This window comes from Brassica napus, chromosome C8 (genome assembly GCF_020379485.1).
Source record: "Brassica napus cultivar Da-Ae chromosome C8, Da-Ae, whole genome shotgun sequence".
In the NCBI taxonomy this organism is placed as follows: Eukaryota; Viridiplantae; Streptophyta; class Magnoliopsida; order Brassicales; family Brassicaceae; genus Brassica; species Brassica napus.
The window spans coordinates 26637318-26663042 of record NC_063451.1 but is presented as its reverse complement, the minus strand read 5'-3'; the positions used below and the strand labels follow the sequence as shown (position 1 = coordinate 26663042).

Genomic DNA, 25725 nt, shown 5'->3' with positions numbered 1-25725 from the left:
TGTATATAAAATCGATTTTTGTATTTTTCAAACGATTTTTTCTATATAAATTTGATTTTTTGGATTTTACAAAATCTTTTTTGTATATAATTCGATTTTTTGGATTTTACAAAACATTTTTAATATCTATAAATTTTTTTTGTGATTAAAAACTATTATTTGGGAATTTAAAATATTTTTAATAATATATATATATATATATATTATTAAAACTATTTTTTGTAATTATTAAACGATTTTTTATTTATTAAAACTATTTTTTGTTTATTAGAACTTTTTTTATATATTTATTAAATTTTTAATATCTATAAATCTTTTTGTGATTAAATTATTGGGATTTTTTAACAAAAAATTAATTTATATATTTCTGTATTTATTAAATATTTTTTTTTAATTTACAGGTCTCATGATGATTAGACCCGGCCTCGACAGCGTCGTGGTCGTGGTGGTACGGGGAGCCGGTCTCGGGATTCCAGCCATTTTCAGATTCTCCTTGCCCCACAGCTCCAACCATACATCTCCCTCCTGCACCCGCTCCTGCTCCTCTCGCTTCCGCTGCTGCATCCGCTCCTGCTCCTCCGGGTCCTCCGGAGTGATGAGTGTTGCGGAGTTGGTTCAACAGCCCGGTCGTGACCATCTTCCGTATCTCACTCCGTATCCACATGGACGGGGTCAAACGTGGTAATTAAACTTTTTTTTTTCTTTAAATTTGGATTCATTATTAACCGTTTGTTCTTTTTATTAGGTTCAACCGATCCGGGAACGGGATCAGCGCATGGATCAACCGTATGATGTACTCGTCCCCTCGACAGGGGACATCCGACTTTCACTCACTTCCCTACCGACAAGCAGGTTCTGTGGTTTCGTCAGTTTGCGGTAAGTATTCTAATTTTTACTTGTATTTTTAATCTTTAATATAAATTTTCTACTAATTATGTTTTTTTTTCAGCAAGAGTTCAACTGGAATTCCGATGAGACGCTCTTTATCTATCACCACTTCGTCCATAAAGTTATGGACAACTATGGGAAGCAGATCCACGAGTGGAAGAAGAAGTGGGAAATCAATAAGGTTCGATTTAATTTATTAAACAATTTTTAATTTATTAAACTATTTTCTTTTTTTTCTATTAAAAGGTCCCAAAGTCGATGAACGACACGGTCTGGAAGAGTTGTGTGCGCATTGGGATAAGGAAGAGACGAAAGAAACTTCTTCCACCAACTCCACCAACCGCAGGAGCGACCGTAAAGGGAAGGACATCTACAAGCATAACTTGGGTGCTCAATCTATTGCCACTCTGGGAGATCGCATGGTAAGTTCAACCGCTTTTTCTTCAATTATTTGAGTTTCAGAATTTTAATTTATTGTGCATTTCTTCTAATTTCTAATGTTTCTTTAATTTATGTTTTTTTTCAATGCGAAAAAAAATAATGGCGAGCCGGTTGATGATCTCGCCCTAATGAGGAGGGCGTATACCAACAAGAAGACCGGCCAGATTGATGACGGTCTTGTGAGGGACGTGGTCGACCTGGTCCAAACTCAGGTGGTAGACGAAGTGTCTCAGCTTCAAACCGAGGATGACGCTTCGACGGCTTCGACCAACTTGTCCCGGTTTCGAATCAACGAAATCGTTGAATCCGTAAGTTCTTTTTTTTTTAAAGTTCAATTCATTTATTTCTTGGTTTAAATTTGTAAATTTGGCTATTTTCTATTCAGTCAGTTCCAAAGAAAAAGGGACGTTTGGTCGGTTTGGGTCGTCGCACCCGGTCGGTTCCTCCTTCTTCTGCACCACCGCCCTTTGTTGATCCAGAAGTACTTACGGCTCAGTTGAAGGACAAGGATGATCGCATATCTTTGTTGGAGACCCAGATGCCGGCTCAACAGGCGGGCTATGAGGCATAGAGGAGGCTGAACCAGCAAATGATGGAGATGATGCAGAGGATGTACCCGAACGAGGTGTTCCCGGACGTGCCAGACCCGTAGTTTTTTTTTTCCAAAACTCGGAATGTTTTATTTTTATTTGTGAAACTTTGAATATTAATTAATATGATTTCAATTTTAATTTTAATTTTATATTTTCGAATTAAAATTTCAAAAATTTTATTTTTTAAAAAAAATTAATATTTTTTACATTCTGAGGAAATTAATTATATTTTTTACTCGATCGATCGATGCGTTTTTGGACATATATCCATCGATCGATCTGTTTATAAAAAAACATTCAGAATATATACCGAGGGACATGTTCCTCGGAATATACCGAGGGACATGTTCCTCGGAATATCCCTCGGTATATCCGAACGTTTTTTTATAAACGGATCGATCGATGGATATATGTCCAAAAACGCATCGATCGATGAACTTCCGAGGAAATATCCCGACGAAGTTCTCCCTCGGTATATTTCGAGGAGATTTCCGACAAACTAGTGATCCTCGGAATTTCCTCGGAAATTTGTTTCCTCAGAATTCCGTCGGAAAATTCCGAGGGATTTCCGAGGAAAGAAGAATTCCGAGGATTATTTCCGATGACTTGTTTCGTCGGTATGTCGTCGGAATAACGTTATTCCGACGAAATTCCGACGATTTTTTCCCTCAGTATCCTTGATGTTTTCCGACTATATAGTAACGAAGCATTCTATTAATAGATAATATCAATGCGACCAAACATGCATACAAAAGCATAACATATCACAAACCCGACGTGACCGCTCCAGTTCGAATATATCCATCAATCTCTTGATATGATCTGAGCTTTGAGCGAATTCTTCATCACAACGGTAAACGCGTAAGTTTCCGGGTCGGGTGGAGAATCCGGAGCAGAGATCCATTTAAACGAATGGATCATCCTAGCAAGCATCAAGTTGATGTGTAGAATCCCTAAAGACCAAGCCGGGCAGATCCGACGACCCGCACCAAAAGGCAACATTGTCACGCCACGTGTTCCGGTCCAGTCAGCATTAACACCGTCTCCACCTGGTAAAAACCTCTCGGGTCGAAACTCACTCGGATCCGACCAAATCTCCGGGTTCTCAGTAACCCAAGCAGTGTAAAATTCCACATATGCCCCTGACGGAATATCATACCCGCCAAGCTCCGTATCTTTAACGGCGGCGTGAGAGAGAAGAAATGTCTCGGAGGATGTCTCCGGAGAGTCTCTTTCACTATTGCTTCCAAGTAAGGCATTTTCGTCACGTCATCCTCTTCAACGACGCCGTTTTTGCCCACAGCTCCGACAACTTCCTCGTACAGCTTCTCTTGTATGTTTTGGTCGGTCACTAGATGAAGTAACGCCCACTCAAGCGTAGTAGCGCTAGTGTCCGTACCAGCCGAGACAATCTCCGAACATAAAGTCACAATCTCTTCATCTTTAAGCTCACCGCCTCTCTCAACAGGCTTCAAAGCGAACAGAGAATCCACGTAAGCTGCACCGATAGGACTCACCATCTCTTCGTTAGGACTCTCATTCGCGTCAACAAATGCACGACGGTTTCTTATCAACGGCACGAGACACTCGAGCTGCGTCTTCCGTTCAAGATTTTTAAGGAGATAGAAATCGTGTATAGAGCAGGAGATTGTGGATTTGCCACCCAAACTATAGTTCGTGGAGAGAACTGTTTGTACCACATGCCTCTATAGTGGTAATAAGAAGTACCTGGTCTGAAAAGGCCGAGTTCAGAAAACATCACCGTCAAATACAATGGTCTGGTCTCCTGAAAGAGATTCACTGATGGAGATTGTGTCAACTGCAGAGGAAACATGTGAAACTTGGAGAGACAAAAATATTACAAAAAATCCGTAGGAAGATATGAAGAACACATTCTCTTTGAAGGTCGCCATGTTCGTGTGGAACACAGAAAGAATTGTGGTGATTACACAATGAAAGAAGTGATGATTCACGAGTCAACTCAGTCGAACATGTTGAAAAGTATGAACAATAATTAAAGCCGAAGACTTTCTGTAGATAGAGATTGAAGGAAGCCAAATTACTCCATCTCAATACTTGTATTTTATTTTATAATTTTATAACGTCTCTTTCTTCTCTTATATTATCAGAGAATCAAAGGTTAATCGAACGAAAGTCTTTATCCAATAGAGAGATTTATTTTATTTTATTAGTAACAACAAATTTTAATACTTAAAGATACTAATTGACGATAATTGATAGATATCAAAAAGCCTCTAAAATTACACTAGGTAACTGGTAGGTTGAAATAATAGATAGTATTTATATTTCATTCATAGTGATGGTTGTGATTGCATCCATTCGATTGCAAGTATAATGTGGCATCTCGGTGAATCAACAAAGAGAAGAAGGCATGCCTCGTTGAATGAGAGTGTCTAGATCTTTGTCACCACGGCCACTGCAATTCACGACCACTTTGGCACCATCGCGCAGAGTAGGAACAAGTTGTCGAGGAACGCCAGCGCGTGAGATGCTTCTAAAGCTGGGATTATTCCCTCCAATCTGCTCAATAACATGCACGCTATAATAGAAGATTATGTAAGTAATTAATGAAATTCTTGTAAGAATTACAAAGAGAAAAAAAAAATTACAAAGAAAGCATATTAAGTAACATAAATAGAGAGGGACCTTGAACGGCTTCTTGGTCTGTTGCTGTGTAGAACTCGGCTCTTCCGCTTTCTTTCAGAAAGCTAATCTCTGGTCCAACTCCGGGATACTCTAATCTGCGACGAATCAAGCATAATTAATGAGGCTTAGTATGTAACATCTTCTCTTTGGTTTAGTATGTAACATCTTCTCTTTGGTTCACATAATTAATTTGGTTATCCAACCGTATATAAACTTAGTTTGGCGATTTTGATGCGGCCAGGCAAAAAAAGGGTTCAATCAGACCGGTTCATAACCGCTTACGAGAGGTGACTTGCATGTGATAAACGTGTAAACTTTTTAACGATAAAAAGACGTACAAGTTAACGTTAAACATGCAAAAGTACAAATACAGTAGAAGATTTCTTATTCGCTACTCATGTCATGCTTTGACTATATATTAATTTATCTATAGAGTTAAAAGAAAAGAAAGAACTATAATATACCAGACTTATTTATTTAGTTTCATCTTTCTTAAAAGACTAATTTATATACCTAGACATATTTATTTAATTTAGTTCATATTTCTTAAGAGATTTTAAAGACTTTCATCATCACTAAATAGTGGCTTTTAACTCCAGGATTATAGTTTGAGCAGCTGTTTAAGACAACATATAGGACATAATTTAACCACTTACCCTACTCCTATGGAATGTGGTTTAAGTATCTGTCCTTGATCATCTTGCAATAAGTAGCTCATGGAGCCATGATACACACCAACATCTCCAACGGCCAAAGTAGCTGAATGTTTCCCTGAATCCAAACCCAGTCCCGCGGCCTCTACCCCGACTAGTCGCACATCCTCATCCCCAAGAAACTCATGGAACAATCCCAATGCGTTTGAGCCACTCCCCACACAAGCCACCAACACATCAGGTTTACCACCCCATAGTTGTTTTGCTTGTCTTCTTGTCTCTTTCCCAATCACGGATTGAAACTCACGTACCATTAACGGACTCGGGTGCGGTCCTACCACCGTCCCGGATAAGTAGTATGTGGTTTCTAGGTTTCCAACCCAATTTCGAATAGCCTCTGAAATTGCATCTTTAAATGTTCCTTCAACTGATTTCACCTATTAAAATCAGGATAAACGAATTTTATGTTCAGTTTGACCCCCAAAAATTAGTTCTGTGTTCCGCATATGTGAATATTTTGTTGTTTTGAGAGATTTATTTGATGTGAATATTTTGTTGTTTTGAGAGATTTATTTGAAATAAAACTCATGGTTTTAGTAATCAAAGAAAAATAGTGTTAGTTTATATTTTTCCGCGATTTTTGCATACACAATTTTATTGTTAATTATAGATATTAATTTCTTGCTCGATTATGTATAAGTTCATATTTAGAAAGGGAATGGACCCTCATTAGATTTAATACATGTGAATCTATAATGTGATATATATGTTATCAAATATTTTTTTAATGTATATATATGTAAACAAACTATAATGTTTTTTTACCAAAAAAAAAACAAATGATTTTTTTTTTTTGAAATGACTCTATAATGTTTTTTCTGGATAAATAAAACAAGTTCCAGTTGCAAGCCCGGCTCCGGTTTCGGCTAGGTTATGAGTTTAATTATAGAGTAATCTTATATATTAAAACAGAAGTCACAACCTTAATTCATGTGTGATTTTTTTAGAAATGGACTTATTCATAAAAAGTCATATTACATTTAATCACTAATCTTATCATTTAAATTTTGGGCATACTAGAAATTTTTATTTGGCTATTAATAATTAAATTTAAACAATAGAAGGTTCATTGGATTTATATAGTATAAATTAAATAGATATAATTTAATGTTGTAAACTATATCTCCATATGTTAATTATTTAAATATTTGTCAATGCTAACTTTAAAAATTATAATAATTTTTTTAAATAACAAAAATTATATTATCTAACAATGATTAATCTTTACTACCTTAAACCAATTAAAACAAATTTTAAACTATATAGATTATTTTAAAAATTAAACAAAAACTAAATATTTAATTATTTACTCGATAATATAAATCTATGAAGCGAAAACTTTAATATTTTAAAAACTTTCTAATTTTGTGAAATGTTACAATATCTTTGAATATGACAATAAAATAATATTTACTAATCTTTATATATATAGTTACGATTTTAATAATAAAATAATAATCTGAAAATATATATATAGAAAAAGATAGAAATACATGTGAAAGTTTGAAATAATCTATTCAATGAAAAAAATATACCGTAAACTTATTATGTTTTAAAAATTGATAGACACATATATATTATAATATATATCAATTTAGAATTGAAAACAAAATGTTTATATAAAAATAAATGAAAACAAAAATCCGCGCGGTTGTGTGGATGGAGATCTAGTTACTAGTTATACCTGAGCACCAAGCAATTTCATGGAAAGTACATTAGAGGATTGTTTCTCTATATCAGCGGTTCCCATGAAAACAGTACACTCCATGGAGAACTTCGCACAAGCAGCCGCCGTGGCGACCCCATGTTGACCGGCTCCTGTTGCTGCCACCACACGCTTGCAACCAAGCCGCCGGGCTATCATCGCTTGACCGAGAGCATTGTTGATTTTATGGGACCCACAGTGGCTAAGATCTTCCCTTTTCAGGTATATTTCGGGTCCACCTCCGGTGGTTTGAGATATGTTCTTGTAGTGTTCGGTTAAACGTCCGGCGAAGTAGAGCGGCGTTTCTCTTCCTACGTAGTCTCTTAACGCTGTGGTAAGCTCCTCCTAATTACAATTAAAAGCACACATAAGAAAACATTGCACTGATTAATTATCATGCTTAATTTAATACATGTGAAATTTACATGCTAAATGATGACGTCATTAAGTTATTTTCTTACATGTGACACTATGTTGCCTTTTTATTAATGAGATTATTGAAGGAGTTTCTCAAATTTTGAGAAATTAAAAGTATTATTTTATAAATATTTTATTTTGTAATTTTTTGAATATTTTTGTGAGAGACACCATTGGTGCCTTATGTGAAAAGGAGGTAATGTGTCGGGATGTACGTTATTTTTATTGTTTGACAAGGACAATACTAAGTAGTCTCAACCGTAATGTTTCCAGTCCTCTTGTCTTTTTGGATTATGCCAGCTGATTTCGAATCTATAAACCATATATTTGTTCTATGATTATGTTTTCCGGTGTTGATAAAAAATGTCTACAAAAAAGATCTGTCTTTAGGTTATGTAAATTAATCTATTATCTTCATAACCTAAAGGTCAAATTATCAACGTTTGTTCTCATTCCTTTGATCCATTAATTTCTTTATAAAAAAATGCTTGTTTCATAAAGACAAATATTAATTTGTTTAGATTTGAAATGTGCAGTTTATTTGTAAAATATATGAATTTGATAGTTGACAATAAAATCTCTTTTCCAATATTCATACGATCAACAGCATGGAATAAGAGTTGTAAAATTTTCCTGTCGATTTGACCTAATTGGTTACATTATGTAGTGCAAAGTGATGAATTTAGCCATTAAGCCTTGCAAAACCATGATATTTAATGAAATAGAGGTGGTGAGTTACGTTAATGTGAAACTGAGCCAAACACAAGATAATAATCAAAAGCAAAACACCATTGTCTAATCAAATTTAAATTTAGAAACACAGTAGATCGATTAATCAAATAAGACAAGTCAATCTCCATCTCGCAATCAAATCAGCAAATTAAGACAATTAACAGTCAAATACACACAAACTTTGTTCAGCGAAATCAGTATCGTAACACTCATAAAGACAAACACAAACACTAACATTGTTCACCAAAATCGGTTCACATAATCAAAAAGTCAATTCAGACAAGCAAACAAATATTGATCCAAGTCAAAGTAACAAACTTAATAATGAAACAAAGACTAAGACAAATCAAAGAAACAAACCGTTCACAAATTGAGACCAGATAGCCGGATGAGAGAGGCGGAGAAGGGGAGAGAAGCCGAAAGGTGGAGAGAAATGGAGAGAAGCGACGAGAAGCAGAGAGGCGGAGAGTAGCGGAGAGGTGAAGAGAATCAGAGAGAAGCGCCGAGAAGCGGAGAGGCAGAGAGGCGGATAAGCTCGATTTTGCCTTTGATTTCACTGGTTCGTCCACAAGATCGCCATCTTCAAAGTCTCAATTTTTGGCCATCAGAGAGAGGCGGTGAAACAAAAACGAAATTAGTTCAGAGGTGGAGGCAAACAGAGAGAAGCAGCGAGCAGCAGAGAGGCGGAGAAGCTTGATTTCGCCGTTGAATTCACCGGTTATTACACAGGATCGCCATTTTCAAAGTCTCGATTGTTTTTCTTGAGAGAGAGGCGGAGAAACCAACAAGAAATTAGGGTTACGTGTTTTGTTCCCTTTTTGTTTTAACTTTTTTAATATATCTTTGTAACACGTTTTTAAAAAAAAAAAAATTACTTAGCACATGAAACAAACACAATTAAATTATGTTTAATTAGATTAATTCAAGGTTAGTTTTGGAATTTTGGAAAATTTTATACTAAAGGGACAATTTAATGATGGATTTATACCATAGGGACAACTATGTTGTTTTCTTGTTCTCTTTTGGCAATTTTCCCATTAATCTATTATCTTCATAACCTAAAGGTCAAATTATCAACGTTTGTTCTCATTCCTTTGATCCATTAATTTCTTTATAAAAAAATGCTTGTTTCATAAAGACAAATATTAATTTGTTTAGATTTGAAATGTGCAGTTTATTTGTAAAATATATGAATTTGATAGTTGACAATAAAATCTCTTTTCCAATATTCATACGATCAACAGCATGGAATAAGAGTTGTAAAATTTTCCTGTCGATTTGACCTAATTGGTTACATTATGTAGTGCAAAGTGATGAATTTAGCCATTAAGCCTTGCAAAACCATGATATTTAATGAAATAGAGGTGGTGAGTTACGTTAATATGATATAAATATATTATTGGATTGAGATAAGCTTAATCAATATACGAGAAAGGCCAACCTGAAATTCATGATCGTTTAAAACAAAATTAAATTCATCTTCGAGATCTCTAAGGGGAGACATCAATGTCTCCGGTACAAACTTTCCACCGAACCTGCCGAATCTACCGTTACCGTCGCCACGAAGAAACTGGCTCTCGTCTGTTCTTGTTGGGACAGAACCCAACGGTGGATCACTCGTACGGAGGACATTGCTTACACGGTGGTGTCTTTTGATGGGAACTCCACAAACAACAGAGTTTATCATACCGTGGTTTCTTGTCAGAACCTTAGAAAGTGGTTGCCCTCGTATTTGGATTTTGGTCGACGACATGTTTATCTCTCTTTTTGTGTGTGGAAGTACTGATGTTTTATTATATTAGTGACTTTTCTTAAACATTTGTGTTGACGAGTACCTTTTTTATAGTGAGTAGAGGGGTATATGTTTTTTTTTTTGTTATGCATCCATTTGAATTTACATGTTTAACATGTTGTTAATCTTTACCACTCGCTCTCTTGATTTTTAAAAACAACGTTGTCAAAGTGAAAAAAGTGATTTCGAATGAACTAACTTTACGAAAATTAGTATACCATGTAGGCCCGCATTCTCAGCGATATGATACATTTCTACTAAGAGAGAAATTTATTTTAGATTTCCTAATCGAATCAGGGTTATCTATCCTATTAAAAGTGAAGTACAAATGTATAATCATCCTCGCTTCTTCTAATTATTTACAATAGATTGCTACTGGTTTTAATTATGGAGCTTCTACTTAATTATCCATCAACTATTTCACGTCAAACCTCATAAAAGAAGTCCATTTTGTTTTTTGTTATACTTTTAAATGGGCTATGCAATGTTTTAAAAATGGGCTATGCTATTTCATGTCAAACGATCTTGAAATTTTTTTTAAAAAAATAAGATCAAGATTTTCGAAAATCTCCCTTCCACATATCATTTAAACAATACATCGAATAATATCAATTCAAAATCGTAACAAATCAACTAACTATCCTTTAAATCTTCATTATCTTAAATACTTAACATAAATAATCCTCTACATTTAAGGTTTCACATTTATAATATCCATCAAAATACTTGCTAATCACGATAATATAGGGTCGATTTATTACGATTTTTCATAAATTTAAACATTCCTAATTGTGATTACGTGATAAAATTGTAACCACAAAATCTTTTAAAAAATATTCTCTTATTAAGTATATTCTTTATCGTGAACAACTTGCTCATCAAGTTTTTTAATAATTAGTTTTGATTTACCTATCATCAAAATATCACCTACATATCTATATATATCTCCTCTCCTACATTCAATAACATCATTCATTTTGCGATCTAAACAAGAACACATAAAATGTCAAACAACGCAAGTCTCACGCCTGTCAAAGACTTGAAACCATTTAAGACTAAATGGCGATCTCAAGTGAAAGTGCTACATTCATGGCTGCAAAACACTGGTTTTGGTGGGGAGACTCTTCAAATGGTTTTGACTGATGAACAAGTAAGTTTCAAAATGCAATCAGTCATTTTTTTAGTGTTCCTTAATATGCGTAACTTACATGATGTTGTTTTTCTTTTGTAGGGTGAAAAGATTAGTGCTACGTGCAAAAGGAATAACATTTTGAGTGTCCAGCGAAAGCTACCCCTGGGAAAATGGCGTGTTCTCACAACGTTTTCTGTTTCGCAAGCATCAGGCCAATATCGGCCAACAAGCCATCCATACAAGATAACGATCAGTGACGAAACTGTGATATCAAATTCTGACCTAATTGTCCTATCTCTTCCTAGATACGAGGACATCATTGATGGGACCTTAAAGACTAACTTCCTTATTGGTAATACCTATATATAAATGTTTCGGATATTTAGTTTCAGTTTCTGGTTTTGAATGTTCTTCTCTATACTAATGTGTTTTTTCATCTTAAAGATGTTATGGGGAAAATCGTAAGCCTTGAACCAGTTCAAACCGTCCAAGTTGAAGGACAGGACCGCAAGAAAGTTCAATTTCGTTTGTTAGATGCAAAGTATGTTTTTATATAATTGATTTCGTCTTGCGAACACGATTTACTGATTTACTTGCGCTAATAGTTGTTCTTTTTTAGTGGTAAGGACCTTGCATGTTGTTTATGGGGAAAATATGCAGAGAAAATGGAGGCTTGTGTTGAACGTGAGCAACCACTGATCTGTTTGATCAGGTTTGCCAAAATCAGTTTTGCCAAAATCAGTTTTTACAGAGGTATTTCTTTAAATGCGTTTTCAAATTATTGTATTCTTTTTATGTGCCTAATTCTATCAGGGTGTTAATAGGTGAGGTGAAAATCACAAATGCTTTTGATGCATCCATTGTTTATCTTGATCCAACTATGGAGAAAGCATTACAGTTCAAGGAGAAGTAAGTTTTGTTGAACTTATTTTTTTTGCTATATCTATATGTTAAGACAGTTGTGATTTTTTACATATATGTATAGGCTGCTGGAAGATGAGCTTCCTCTTGCTATTATTTAGAAGAAAAACGGTAAGAAAGAAATCGTTTTACAAGAAGATGACTGGAACAAGGTTGAGATCAAGATGATTTCCGAACTCTTTATTTCGAATCAGGTTATATTCCTACAGAAGATTTATTATTTACTAAAGATTTTTATTAGTAGAGTGCCCCTAATATTATTGTAATATAAACGTGATCATATATTCCTAGGTGGAGAACTGCAAAATCATTTGTTCAATTGAAGTTGTTGACACTGATTGGTCATGGTTCTACTTTGGGCATAAAGGTTGCAAACATCGTGCCATCAAACTTCAATCAACCCATGATGATATCCAACTTTGGCGTTGTGAGAAGTGCCAAGTTAAAATCAATGAAGTGATACCTGTGTAAGAGCATATTTTCAAATCTTTAGTTCTTTATTCAAATTGCTAATATATTTTCACACCACTATATAAAAAATTTGTGCACTGTAATAGGTTCAAGCTTCATTTGATTGTGAGGGATGACACAGAAACATGTAAGTTGCTGTTGCTGAACACTGTTGCTAAGACCATTGTTGGACATGAAGCTGTTGATTTGTGGGATGACTCCTATGATGTGGTAAGTTTGGTTCCTGCTTTTAAGAATTTGATTTAATATGCGCAAACCCTATTTTATGTATAACACAGATTGAAGATCCAGAGCTCCTACCAGAACAAGTCAGAGCTTTAGAAGGAAAATCTTTTTGTTTTGGCATTTTTGTGAAATCTGACAATGTGAGGGATGGGGCAGCAACATTTAGAGTTCTTGAGGTCTGGTCTTGAGATCACATTCTTAAAGTGGAATCTCAATCCGAGCCAACCTCAATGATTGGCACATCATCTTCTACAGTGTCTTCTGGTGAAGTGAGTTTGTTATCTAGATTATACATACATTGTAATAACGTAAAGTTTATTATATTATAGTTTTGCTAACTGTATAATTCTGTATATTAGGTGCTCATGCTGGAAGGAAACAGCCAGAATGATTCAGAAGAATGCAAAACACCTTCTGCAAAACGCAAAGAGGAAGATGCTGATCTCCCAGACATAACTTCTACTTTTAAAAAGTTGTGCACCTCCATCAAAATGGAAAAAGGAAAGGGAAGAGTAACACTGCATAAGAAGAATGTTTTTCATTTTATGTTGGTTTTTTTCAATTTTTTAATCTTAGTTTTTGCATTGCTTTATTCAGAAACAATAATTTCTTTTCCTATTTATTTGTTTTATTTATTTTATCAAGAATCACCATCTCCTACGGTTATTCCAGAACCCGACTTTGGAGGTTTGTTTTCACGTTTTAATATATGTATATTTTTAATCAGTACTATAACAATTAACTTCATCTAAGCTACATTTGCATTTGTTTTCCAGCAATAGTCGATGAAACTGGTGAACTTGAGTTTGATTGTAGCTCTTTAGATACTACTGATTCAGAATATGAAACTGAAGATGTTGATGGACCTTCGTCTACAGCAGCTACAAAAGGAAAAAACAAAGATGGTATTGTCTTTTTAAAATAAAAAAACTATTGATCATGATTGTATCATTTTTTTCAAGTGTGTGCCTAATTTCTCAGTTTTTTTTTTGTAAATTCAGAATATACTGATGAAGGTGATCCAAAATATACATGTTCACATTGTGGTGCAATGATGTGGTATGGAGAAAGGTTGAACAAACGCCGGAATGCTAAGAATCCTACATTTTCACTATGTTGTATGCAAGGACAAGTGCAATTGCCTTTATTGAAAGAACCACCAAGTGTTCTAAAAAGGTTGATGGAAGGTGATGATTCAGAAAGCAAGCATTTCCAGAAGAATATGAGACCTTATAACATGATCTTTTCATTTTCTTCACTTGGTGGGAAAGTAGAGAGATCTGCTCAAAAGAGGAAAGGACCACCAGTGTTGGTTCTACAAGGTGAAAATTATCATCTTATGGGCAGCTTAACTCCTAATAATGACAGTCAAGCAAAGTTCGGACAGCTTTACATAGCTGACACAGAAAATGAAGTTGATAACCGAGCAAAATGTTTGCGGTAATAACTCTGTTATTTAACGTGGCTTAAATGAAATTTGTATTCAATATACAGTGTAGTTAGAATTCTGATCTTTTATTCATTGTTTTGCAGCTCTGGTAGACAGGGGTTACAGACCAATAAGAAGGATACTCTGAGGAAAGATATTATTGAGAAGTTGATTAAGATGTTGGATGAAGTGAATCCATATGTTAAGAAGTTTAGAACAGCGAGAGATTGATTTAAAATACAACCAGAAGATTCATTTCATATGAGGATTGTAAGTGATCGATCTAAGGATGGGAGGACATATAATACTCCCACAGCTTCTGAAGTTGTTGCTCTCATTCCAGGGGATTTCTCTCTAGATATGGATAACAGGGATATTGTACTACAACAAAAATCAGGAAACCTACTGCGAATAAACGAGATACATGCTTCTTATCTTGCCCTTCAATACTCTCTGTTATTTACTTATGGAGAAGATGGATTCAGACTTGGTATCAAGAAAGGTGTAACAAAAGCTACAAAGAAACAGAAGAAGCCTAATATCAGTATGCGACAGTTCTTTGCTTTCCGCCTTCATGAACGTAAGAACGAGTCTCATTCTCTGTTGCATTCGAGGAGACTATTTCAGCGGTTCTTGGTGGATGCCTACACTACTATAGAGTCTAATCGCCTACGCTATCTGAGATTTAATCAACCTACTTTGCGATCTGATAGTTATGACTCTATCAAAAAGTCTGAGAATGCAGGAAAGGTCGATATGAGTGATCAAGGATCAGAGTTCGTGTTACCAGCATCATTCACAGGGAGTCCTAGATATATGAAGAATATTTACTTGGATGCTATGACAGTATGTAAGCATTTTGGATTTCCAGATTTTTTCATTACTTTCACTTGTAATCCGAAATGGCCGGAGATCACAAGATATGTTAAGTCTCAGAAGCTAAAGGCAGAAGATGGATCAGATATTGTTTGTAGGATCTTCAAGATGAAACTTGATTCATTGATGGATGACTTAACCAAAAAAAATCTTCTTGGAAAGACTGTTTCATGTAAGTTATAAATAGTGTTATTATTTTTTAAACATGTTTTGACTTCGTTGATCATATGTCTAATAAGTATTTTTTTTTTACAGCTATGTACACAGTTGAGTTCCAGAAACGTGGTCTACCACACGCACACATTCTCTTATTCATGGATCCTTTGCACAAGTTTCCTACAATCGATGACATTGACAATATCATTTCTGCAGAGATTCCTGATAAATCGGAAGAACCTGAGCTTTATGAAGCTATTAAGGATATGATGATTCATGGTCCTTGTGGAGAAGCTAATATGAATTCTCCATGTATGGAGAATGGTTTGTGCTCTAAGTCGTATCCTAAACCATTTGCTGAGAAGACCACTATTAATAAAGAAGGATTTCCCATTTATAGGAGGCGCGAACAGTCAGAGAACTTTGTCCTCAAGAATGGATTGAAATGTGACAATCGGTTTGTTATTCCATATAACAAGAGACTATCTCTACGTTTCCGAGCTCATATTAATGTGGAGTGGTGCAACCAAACTGGATCTATCAAGTACTTATTCAAGTACATAAATAAGGGACAAGATCGTGTGACTATTGCCGTGGAACCGCCAGATCACATTGTTGCTAACGAGTTAGGCAATGAAGAGATTACTGTGGAAAAGATAGAAAAGAAAAGAAATGAACTGAAGGACTTTTTCGATTGCAGGTATGTAATTAATACAAAACGTTTTATAATTGTTAGATTTGATCATCATTTTTCAGTTTCTAATGAGTTTTTTCTGTTATGCAGATATGTGTCTTCTTGTGAATCAGCTTGGCGAATCTTCAAATTTCCTATTCACTATCGATCAACTGCTGTTGAGAAGCTTAGTTTTCATCTACCAAGAAAACAAGTGATTGATTACTTTTAAGGGAAAGGACAAGCTGAAAGCAGTGATCAGTCGTAAGCTCATTGAGAAGACAATGTTCTTAGCATGGTTCGAGTTGAATAAAATCGATGAGTTTGCAAGAACATTGACTTATGCTCAGATTCCTATCTTCTATATCTTTGACAAGCGGTCTAAGAAGTTCAAGAAGCGGAAAAGAGGTTTCTGTTTAGGAAGAATAAATTATGCTCCTTGGAAACAAGAAGCCGCTTATTACTTGCGCATATTGTTGAACATTGTCAGAGGGCCTACCAGTTATGATGACATTAAGACCTATGAGGGAGTTCTCTATCCTGAATACAAAGATGCGTGTTTTGCTCGTGGATTATTAGATGATGATCAGGAGTACATTGATGATCTTGTAAGGAGAAGCTACGAATGCTCTGCAAGTGATCTACGAGAGGTGTTTGTTATTATGCTTATGAGTAGCACACTCTCTCAGCCAAAGGTTGTATGGGAAAACACGTGGCAGTTTTTGTCTGAAGATATAGAGCATAATAGAAGAAAATATTTGAATAGGCCAGGTATGAATATTCATTCCGAATTCATCTTTATATTAGTTTTACCTACAATTTCAATTCCTATTTTGGACTAACCATGTATCTTATATCTACAATTTTTTTCTGTAGGATTATTGTTGAGCGACGACAAAAAGAAGTATGCTTTGCTAGAGATTGAGAAGCTCTTGAGACGTAATGGTACGTCTCTACCAAGATTAACGAAGAAGCCAAAGCTGCCAAAGACAAGTGCTCAGGATTTCAATGTCCTGATAGTGGATGAGCGCAGTTATTCTCGAGAAACATTGTTAGAGACTCTTGATAGAGATATTCCGAAACTGACAGATGAGCAAAAGAAATTTATGATCAGATCCTTGCTGCTGTGAATGAAAGAAATGGTGGAATGTTTTTTGTTTATGGATTTGGTGGAACTGGGAAAACCTTTCTCTGGAAGTTACTTTCTGCAGCTATTAGATGTAGAGGAGATATTTTTCTAAACGTTGCATCAAGTGGCATTGCTTCTTTATTACTACCTGGTGGTAGGACTGCTCATTCAAGGTTTGGTATTTCATTAAATCCAGACGAGTTTTCATCGTGCACTATGGAGCCTGGAACTGATCAAGCTAATTTGGTCAAAGAATCATCACTTATTATATGGGACGAAGCGCCGATGATGGGCAAACATTGTTTTGAAGCTTTGGATATGAGCTTATCTGATATAGTTGGGAAGCATGTAAACCAGCCTTTTGGTGGAAAGGTTATTGTCTTTGGGGGTGACTTTAGGCAGGTTCTTCCTGTTATAAATGGAGCTGGTAGGGCTGAGATCGTCTTAGCTTCTCTGAATTCGTCATATCTTTGGGAGCACTGCAAAGTGCTGAAGCTCACCAAGAACATGCGTTTGTTATCAGATGGTTTGTCACCAGAAGAGGCTGCGGATCTTAGAGATTTTTCGGATTGGATATTAAAAATTGGGGATGGCAAACTTGCAGAGCCTAATGATGGTGAAGCGGAGATCGATATTCCACCATAAATTCTTATTTCAGACTCTAAAGATCCTATAGAAGCAATCAGCTCAGCCATTTATGGCGATACTGCTTCTCTGCATGAAAAGAAAGAGGCCAAATTTTTTCAAGAGAGAGCTATCCTATGTCCAATTAATGAAGATGTCAATATGATTAATGAGTACATGCTGGATCGGTTGGATGGTAAGTTTATATTTTACATTCTTATTTTTTCCTACTTAGATGTATACAAGATATGTACTAATAATTTAGTTTCGATTTCAGGTGATGAGAAAATCTACTACAGTGCCGACAGTATAGACCCAAGAGACAAGGGTTCAGTAAACAATGAAGCACTAGGACCTGATTTTCTTAACACTATTAAGGTGTCTGGTTTACCGAATCACAGGCTTAGACTGAAGATTGGTTGTCCAGTTATGGTTCTGCGAAACCGTCAGCCTTCTGCTGGGTTAATGAACGGCACTAGACTACAGATCACTCAACTCATGGACTTTATGGTTCAAGCTAGGATTATAACTGGAGAAAAGGTTGGAAAATTAGTATACATTCCTAGATTGTTGATAACACCATCAGATACTCGACTGCCTTTTAAAATGCGCAGAAGGCAATTGCCTCTGGCAGTGGCTTTTGCTATTACAATAAACAAAAGCCAAGGACAATCCCTTTCCGAGGTTGGTATTTTTTCTACCAAGACCTGTGTTTTCACATGGACAACTCTACGATGCTGTTTCTAGGGTCACTTCTAAAAAAGGATTGAAAATTCTCGCTGTCGACAAAGATGGTAAACCTCAAAAGAAAACTACAAATGTTGTCTTCAAAGAAGTTTTTGCTAACCTGGAATAGTATCAGTGACTAGGTAAATTTTTCTTCTTAGTTGTCATCTATTTATTTCGTGAATTAGATATATATTCATCAGTAATTTTGTCTACTTTTTTTCGAATACAGGTTTCAGAGCTTTACAAACAAGACATGCATATTTTCTGTTTCTCGAGACACCATCTAAACTAAGCACACTTTCTACTTATTTTCTGGTTTTGCAGAACAATAAAGAAACAGTTTCAATTGTTTTTTTCTTCATTTAAACGTTTATTATTATGATTTAGTTGGTGATAACACAATCATTCAAACAGCACACAGTTTATGAGAGCAGCAAATGAAAAAACTTCTTTTGTAAACGTGTCTAAGAAAATCTACATTTGTGACCAACGTTTGTTACGATCATTCTATATGTTAGTTAACTAAATGTTTACAATCTTGCACTCTTCCTAATCTGTTATATAAACATGAAAGCGTCTATATTAATATAGATAAGATTATCATGTCACTAACCAAGTATCGATCTCACTGAAACAAAATAGTTCCCCTTTCAGTCCTAGCAGTTTCTAACTATATACATAAATATATACTCTTTTGATATACCTTATGCTCCTTAATAGATTAGATGATACAAGATGAAGCTTAACTCGAAATTCCTTAGTCCATTGATCTTCGACCTGTTTTTTTTAAACATAAATATATTAGTACCTAACATGGATGCTCCAGCAAATATATTAGAATTAATAATTAAAAACAACTAATTATTAGCTATATTTCAAAGCAATACGTTTTATATACTTCTGTTAAAGAAAGATGTATCATCAATTTACTAATCTTGTGGTGTTTTAACTGATCTGTTGTCCGCTTCATTGCCAGTTCGAAAATCAAAAAACTGATTTCTGTTACCTGAACACCATATATTCTGTTAAAGTTAATAAAATATAATCACCTTCTATGTATATTTAAGTAATATCAACTAGCCTTTCAGTTAATAGCATAAATACATAACAAAGTATGTGGTCGATGATAAGTCTGACGTTGAAAAAATACCATGAGTGATTCTAAGGAAGGAGCTGGAAAATCAGGCTGGCATCTTTGGATCAAGTACAGAGTCTAGGGACAATGGTGCGGCCCTGATTGAATATTGCAACCTTCCCAATATTCTGGACTCATTTCTATATTCTTCCTCTTTCTTTGATTGATTAAAAACATACATCACCACTGAAACCAAGGAGATTGTTCTTCAATCCATCGTATCAATTGTTAAACAGAGATAAACAATTTAATTAGTACCTTGCAGAACATAGTGCCTCAGTGATTCTAAGGAAGGAGCTGAGAAATCCGTCTGGCATCTTTCGATCAAGCTAAGAGTCTCCGGACAATTGTTTATCTCTGATTCATTGCAACCTTTCCAATCTCCTGGAATCATCTCTATATGCTTCCCCTTTCTTTGATTGACTAAATAACATATATCACCACCGAAGCTTGAGGCGTTTCTTCAATCCATCGTATCCATATCTACTTTTTCTTCTTCTATGTCTTGATTTCATAGACAATCAAGCAAACATATCTCCTGTTCTAAAAAAAAAACGTTTTTTAATATCAAAAAGATTTAACAAGAGGTTATTAAACAGAGATAAACAATTGATGAATTGGTACCTTGCTTGTGTCTATTAATCCGTTCATTACTTCTTCTAAATCCAGATGTTAATCGCAAATCTTTTGAAGTTCTCCCACGAATTCGCTGAATTCCTCATCCGACCTAGACTCGCGCTTTCAATTCATCGAGTTTTTTTTCATCGCATAACTGTTTTTTTTTTCCTACGTAAAGTTGTTAATAATGTTTTTGGGCCTTTGTTCATTTTTCAGTAGAATTTGGGTTAGGAAATTTTATGATTATGTTTATATATCTATCACCAGAATTTACAAAGCCCATTTATAAATAATATAAATTGCTTTCAAATATATAAATTATTTAATATCTATCCTATTAAAAATGAGCATATTTTTAAAAACTATAAATTCAAATTTGAAAGTGGAAATAAAATCTGTCCAAATATATTTAATCTATAACTAAATATGGTTAATAATTTAATATGAACTTATTCATTTCTTCATATGTTAACAAAATAATCCATGCAAGTGGATGAGTGAAAAAATACATATCAAATATTTGTTTTGTTGAATATAAAATTAACAAAAAACAACTTACAAACTATATACGTAACAAACATCTTTCTAACAATTTAGATATAAATAACTAATCTAATTCATCATTTAAACATTTTAGACCACCATATAATATAATATATATAATATCGAAAATTACATAAATTATAAAAATATCATTAATATCAAACCGAAACGAACCGCGGGTCCAGGTCTAGTTTATAACTTATATGAAAAGATCCAAAGGTTTATTAACAAGTTTTAATAAAAGAAACCCTTTACAGCACTTTCATATTGACAAAATATTTTTTTTATAACGGGATAAGTACATGTTAGTTTTATCCATGCTGTTTATTATTATTCGCTTTTTGTATGAATGTTAATTAAGAAATATATATTCGTTTTACCTGGTAGGTATCCGAAATCCGTATACGAGTCGTAATTATATAATTTATATGCCTTCTATTGTAAGACGTAAACGTAAAAGCAAGAAACATACGTAAACACTCCTTTCACAAAATAAATGACAGTAACAAGCAGTTTCTCTTGTCGAGATATAAGAAAAATAAGAGGTTGTAAATGCATGTTCACGATGCCCCTCTATAATCTTCGAAGATAAGAGTAGATTTTTCTTGTTTTATTTTGCACGTTTAAATAATGTTGCATGTTTTTTTTTTTTTTTTTTTTTTGTACTTACATGCATGTTGCATGTTGCTAGCGTAAAACCTGAGATCTAAAATTTTAAAAGATATCTACTGTACTAGGTTGTTTTCTGATTATTGTTTTGAGGGTGGGCTGCTTTATGTAAAAATATGTATACCAAGACCACCTCCAACAGGGTTTTTCCCTTTGGAATTCTTAAATTAAGTATTATGTATATGTATATATATGTATAAATATTTGTGTGGTCCATAAATATTTGTATATATCATATAGATATAAATATCTGTGGGGTCCATAATTTTTGTGGAACCCCATAGGCAAATGTTCTAAAAATCTCATTTTAAGAATCTTTGCCCATGGAGTTCCACAAAAATTATGGACCCCACAAATATTTATATCTATATGATATATACATACATATATATATACATAATACATATTTTAAGAGCATCTTTAACACATAAACCCCAAATGGGGTGCTTAAGATTTTTTTTGTCTGATTAAAAAAAAAAATAAAAACGAACCAATCGCAGATCGCCACGTGTCAGTGGGGTCCGTGAAACAGTGCAAGCCTCGGTGCTTAATTTGGCATTTTTGGCACCGCTTTTTCCTCTCTTATGGTGAGATCCACCCTTTAGCCCTCCTTTAAGCACTCCCATTAATGGTGCTCTAAGACCATCTCCAACCCAACTCCAAAACACTATTTTAGTGTGATTTTGACACAAAAACCTTCTCCAACCCAACACTAACAATCACACTATTTTAGTGCAACACTATAATTTCACACCAAATTTGGTGTTATACTATTTACGACACTAAAACACTATTCACCCCATTAAATACTATTCACTTAATTTATTAATAAAATAGACAATTAAATAAATAACAAATAAAAACATAAATACATATAATATTATAAAATAACTTTTAGTGTGAAGTTTAGTGTTATGGTTGGAGAAGAACTTTTTTTAGTGCTGAAATGACACTAAAATAATGTGATTTTGACACTAAAATAGTATTATAGGTTGGAGATACTCTAATGGCATCCGCAGCGGTATAAATTCTATCAAGTTTCTCTTAAATTCTATCAAGTTTCTCTGACAAAAAGTTTAATATTAGAAAAATATAGATCAATAAATAACAGACAAGTGGCCAACGCTTCTCATGATTTCGGACAAAATCTCTTCATAAAGAAACGTTTTCTTGTCTCTCTCATCTGTTTCTTTACCTTCTTTTTTTCATGTATTATTTTAATTACTGAGAGATCTATTGAGAATTGCACCAATACTGATTGTCTAACTTGATAGAGATGCAAGGTTTTTTTTTTTTTTTGGTCAAATATAGAGATGCCAGGTTAGTATTAAAAAAACTTGATAAAGATGCCACCATGACATTTTTTTCTTCTAACTAGCCAATCCTTTTCCAGTTAGTACATATTAGCTGTTTTTTGCTAATACATATTAGCTGTTTTTTTGCTAATACATGTTGTATGTATGTACTTTGCTGATACATGTTAGATGTCTTAAGAAACTTTCTTCGGTACGTACCTTTTATATTTCTATCTACCTAACACGTTTTTTCGTTCTTTGTCCCCCTTTTACAAATGTATAATCACCTTTTTAATTATACCTAATTTATGATTTATTAATGAAAGAAAGAGAAGCTATATCTCAAGAATGATAATAATAAAGGTGATTTTGTGAAACACATAAATCGACTGATAAATAAGTTAGAACAAAATAGAGTAAAATAATTTATTTTTTGTTTTAGCATAGTTAGAAATTAGAATATAGTGAACTAAATACTAAACAGAGAACGGAACCTATAGATCACAGAATTCAATGGTATTTAGAATGGAACCAAGTTATATGCTCGGTTTCCAAGCCCGGCCAGTTGATGGATTAACCTTAGTCTATATATTTTTTTGTATTAAAACATAATAATAAATAGAATTAAGGAATTTGACCCAAAAAAATAGAAGGATAACAATCTGCTCTTATTCTTTATCCCTGGTCTAATAATATTATAGGTTTTGGCCCGGAATTTTTGTAAAAACAATTATAGTCATGGATTTCCAACATAACTTTTGACAAGATGTATGGCTCTCGAGCGACACTTGTTCACTTGTGTGGCATATCCGTTCTGGTCGTGAGTAAAACTTCTGGATTACTCTTTTTATTTTCTCACGCAATTCACATATTCTATGAAAGTAGTCCATAAGTTCAAGGTCTGAACAGATAACTTAATCATGATAACTGCAGTACATCACATTTTTAATAAGAGCATTTCGTCTTCTATAATATACATGTCTACAATATTATACTATACTATACATGTATATACAGATCATTTTCATATATATCCTGAATATTAGTTAAGATCATCCGATCAAGATTTTAAAGCTCCACATAATATTTGATATTGGATTGGATCTCGGAACTCATTTATTTTGAGTACTCGTAAAAACATGGTATTTAACATAGACTTATTTTGGGTTCGGTTCACCAACCAATAGGATTGTGTTATTTCATATTCGATATATTTTAAAAAAGAAAACAAAAATATTGTCAAATTATATTATCTTTTTAAAATTAAAAGGTAAAAAGAAATAAATAAAAAATAGCAATAATTACAAAAAAAAATATTTTTAACGTCGTCAGCAAAACATTAAACCCTAAATCCTAATCCCTAAACCCTAAATCCTAAACCCTAAACCCTTGGGTAAACCCTAAACTCTAGGATAAATCTTAAACTCTAAGATAAATCTTAAACTCTAAATCAAAATCACTAAACACGAAAACACTCGAGGGTTTAGAGTTTAGGATTTAGGGTTTAAAGTTTTAGGGTTTAGTGTTTTTATTTAGAGTTTAAGATTTATCCAAGGGTTTAGGGTTTACCTAAGGGTTTAGGGTTTACCTAAGGGTTTAGAGTTTATCCAAGGGTTTAGGGTTTATCCAAGGGTTTAGGATTTACCCAAGGGTTTAGGTTTACCCAAGGGTTTAGGGTTTATGATTTAGGGTTTATGGATTAGGATTTAGGGTTTAGGGATTAGGATTTAGGGTTTAATATTTTGCTGACGACGTTAAAAATATTTTTTTAATTTTTTTTTCTGTAGCTGCTATTTTTTTTTTTACTTTTTTATTTTAAAAACATAATATAACTTGATAATATTTTGTTTCCTTTTTTAAAAAATATCGAATTTGAAATAATGAAATTCTATTGGCTGGTGAATCTAGAGGTTCACCCTAGGCGGTGAACCCAAGAATAACTCTTTAACATAGCTCCAATTTTTTTTTTTTCTTAGTTCAACCAATGTTCCATTTCCACGTAATAGTACAACGAAAAGGAAAGTTCTATCCTTTCTACGTGTTCTCTATTCCCTCCGCAACGACGAATTTCAAAACCCATTTATCACTATATTGCTGATTTGACAAAAACCCAATTACCTACATTACCAAGCAGTACACGCACTACAAGAATTCATCGAAATAGCTACACACTGGCGAAAGAATTTTCGTAGTCAAATTCATTAGCTACAGATATAGCGACAGAACGTAAAATTTAAATTTTGTAGCTAAATCTGTAGCTAACTGTAGCAATCCGTAGCTATATAGTTAGAGATTGATTTTGTTGCTGATCTGTAGCTAAATAGCTACGCTTTGGCTATGAATAAGCGGTTGCTATAACTGTTCTATATAGCGACCATTAGCTACAATTGTTTCTATTGCTATATAGCAACGATGTCTCTATCCTCACCATTCCGTCGCTTTGATAACAATACTATATATAGTATAAATAACAAGATAATAAAAACTATAATATTTCATATATATATATATATATACATATGAATATATAAAAATGTTATATCATCTATTAATTTTCAATGCAAATACAAATTATGATTTAATATAATTTTTAATCCACATGTATTGAAACAGATTAGTGTAGTGGAAGTAAAGAGTAGACGCATTTGTTGGTTTAAGTTTAGTCACTCATAGTAATTATCAAGCATTTTTTTGTTAGGTATGCAGTGAACATTATTTCTCGCTGTGTATATTAATTGTGGCATTGATCAGTTTATATAATGAGGTCAGTAGTGATTCTTCTTTCATCACTCTTGTCAAATACATGTTTTAATTCTTTGACTACAAAACTAGTTTAAGCCTCGTAACAAGAAAAAGTAGTTCATGAGACAAATTATTGAATTATCAAGGATTCAAAACGTAACGTATGGATGTATGCACGCATGTCTTTTGTAAATCTCCTAAACAAAATTTGATTTTGTTTTGGTATGGTAAATTTCCGAAAGAATATTCATCTATCAAAAAATATTCTTTTTAACGTAATTGCTACATCAGAATCCCAAATCTACAATAGTTCTCTATAAAAAAGAAAACTTTCCAAAAAATAACAATTTTAAAAAAGAATATTTAAAAAATAAAAGTTACTGATGAAAAATTCTGAAAAATATTCATCT

General features: G+C 33.8%; 1 protein-coding gene and 4 pseudogenes across 1 annotated transcript; 3 read left to right on the top strand and 2 right to left on the bottom strand.

Annotated features, from left to right (window-relative positions):
* Positions 1–2644: 2644 nt before the first annotated feature.
* On the bottom strand, positions 2645–3835 carry LOC125591951 (annotated as a pseudogene).
* Positions 3836–4001: 166 nt separating this feature from the next.
* Positions 4002–10269, bottom strand: LOC125591694 (annotated as a pseudogene).
* Positions 10270–10951: 682 nt separating this feature from the next.
* LOC106423136 lies at positions 10952–16673 on the top strand (annotated as a pseudogene).
* Positions 16674–16978: 305 nt separating this feature from the next.
* On the top strand, positions 16979–17605 carry LOC125575542 (ATP-dependent DNA helicase PIF4-like). Its single transcript, XM_048766351.1, has one exon. The coding sequence runs from the start codon at positions 16979–16981 to the stop codon at positions 17603–17605; it is 627 nt and encodes a 208-aa protein (XP_048622308.1).
* A 134-nt stretch (positions 17606–17739) lies between these two features.
* LOC125591695 lies at positions 17740–21265 on the top strand (annotated as a pseudogene).
* The last annotated feature ends 4460 nt before the right edge of the window (positions 21266–25725 follow it).

Excerpts from the sequence above, each read along its gene's own strand:
- LOC125575542 (XM_048766351.1), top strand. The coding sequence starts at position 16,979 with ATGTTTTTTGTTTATGGATTTGGTGGAACTGGGAAAACCTTTCTCTGG.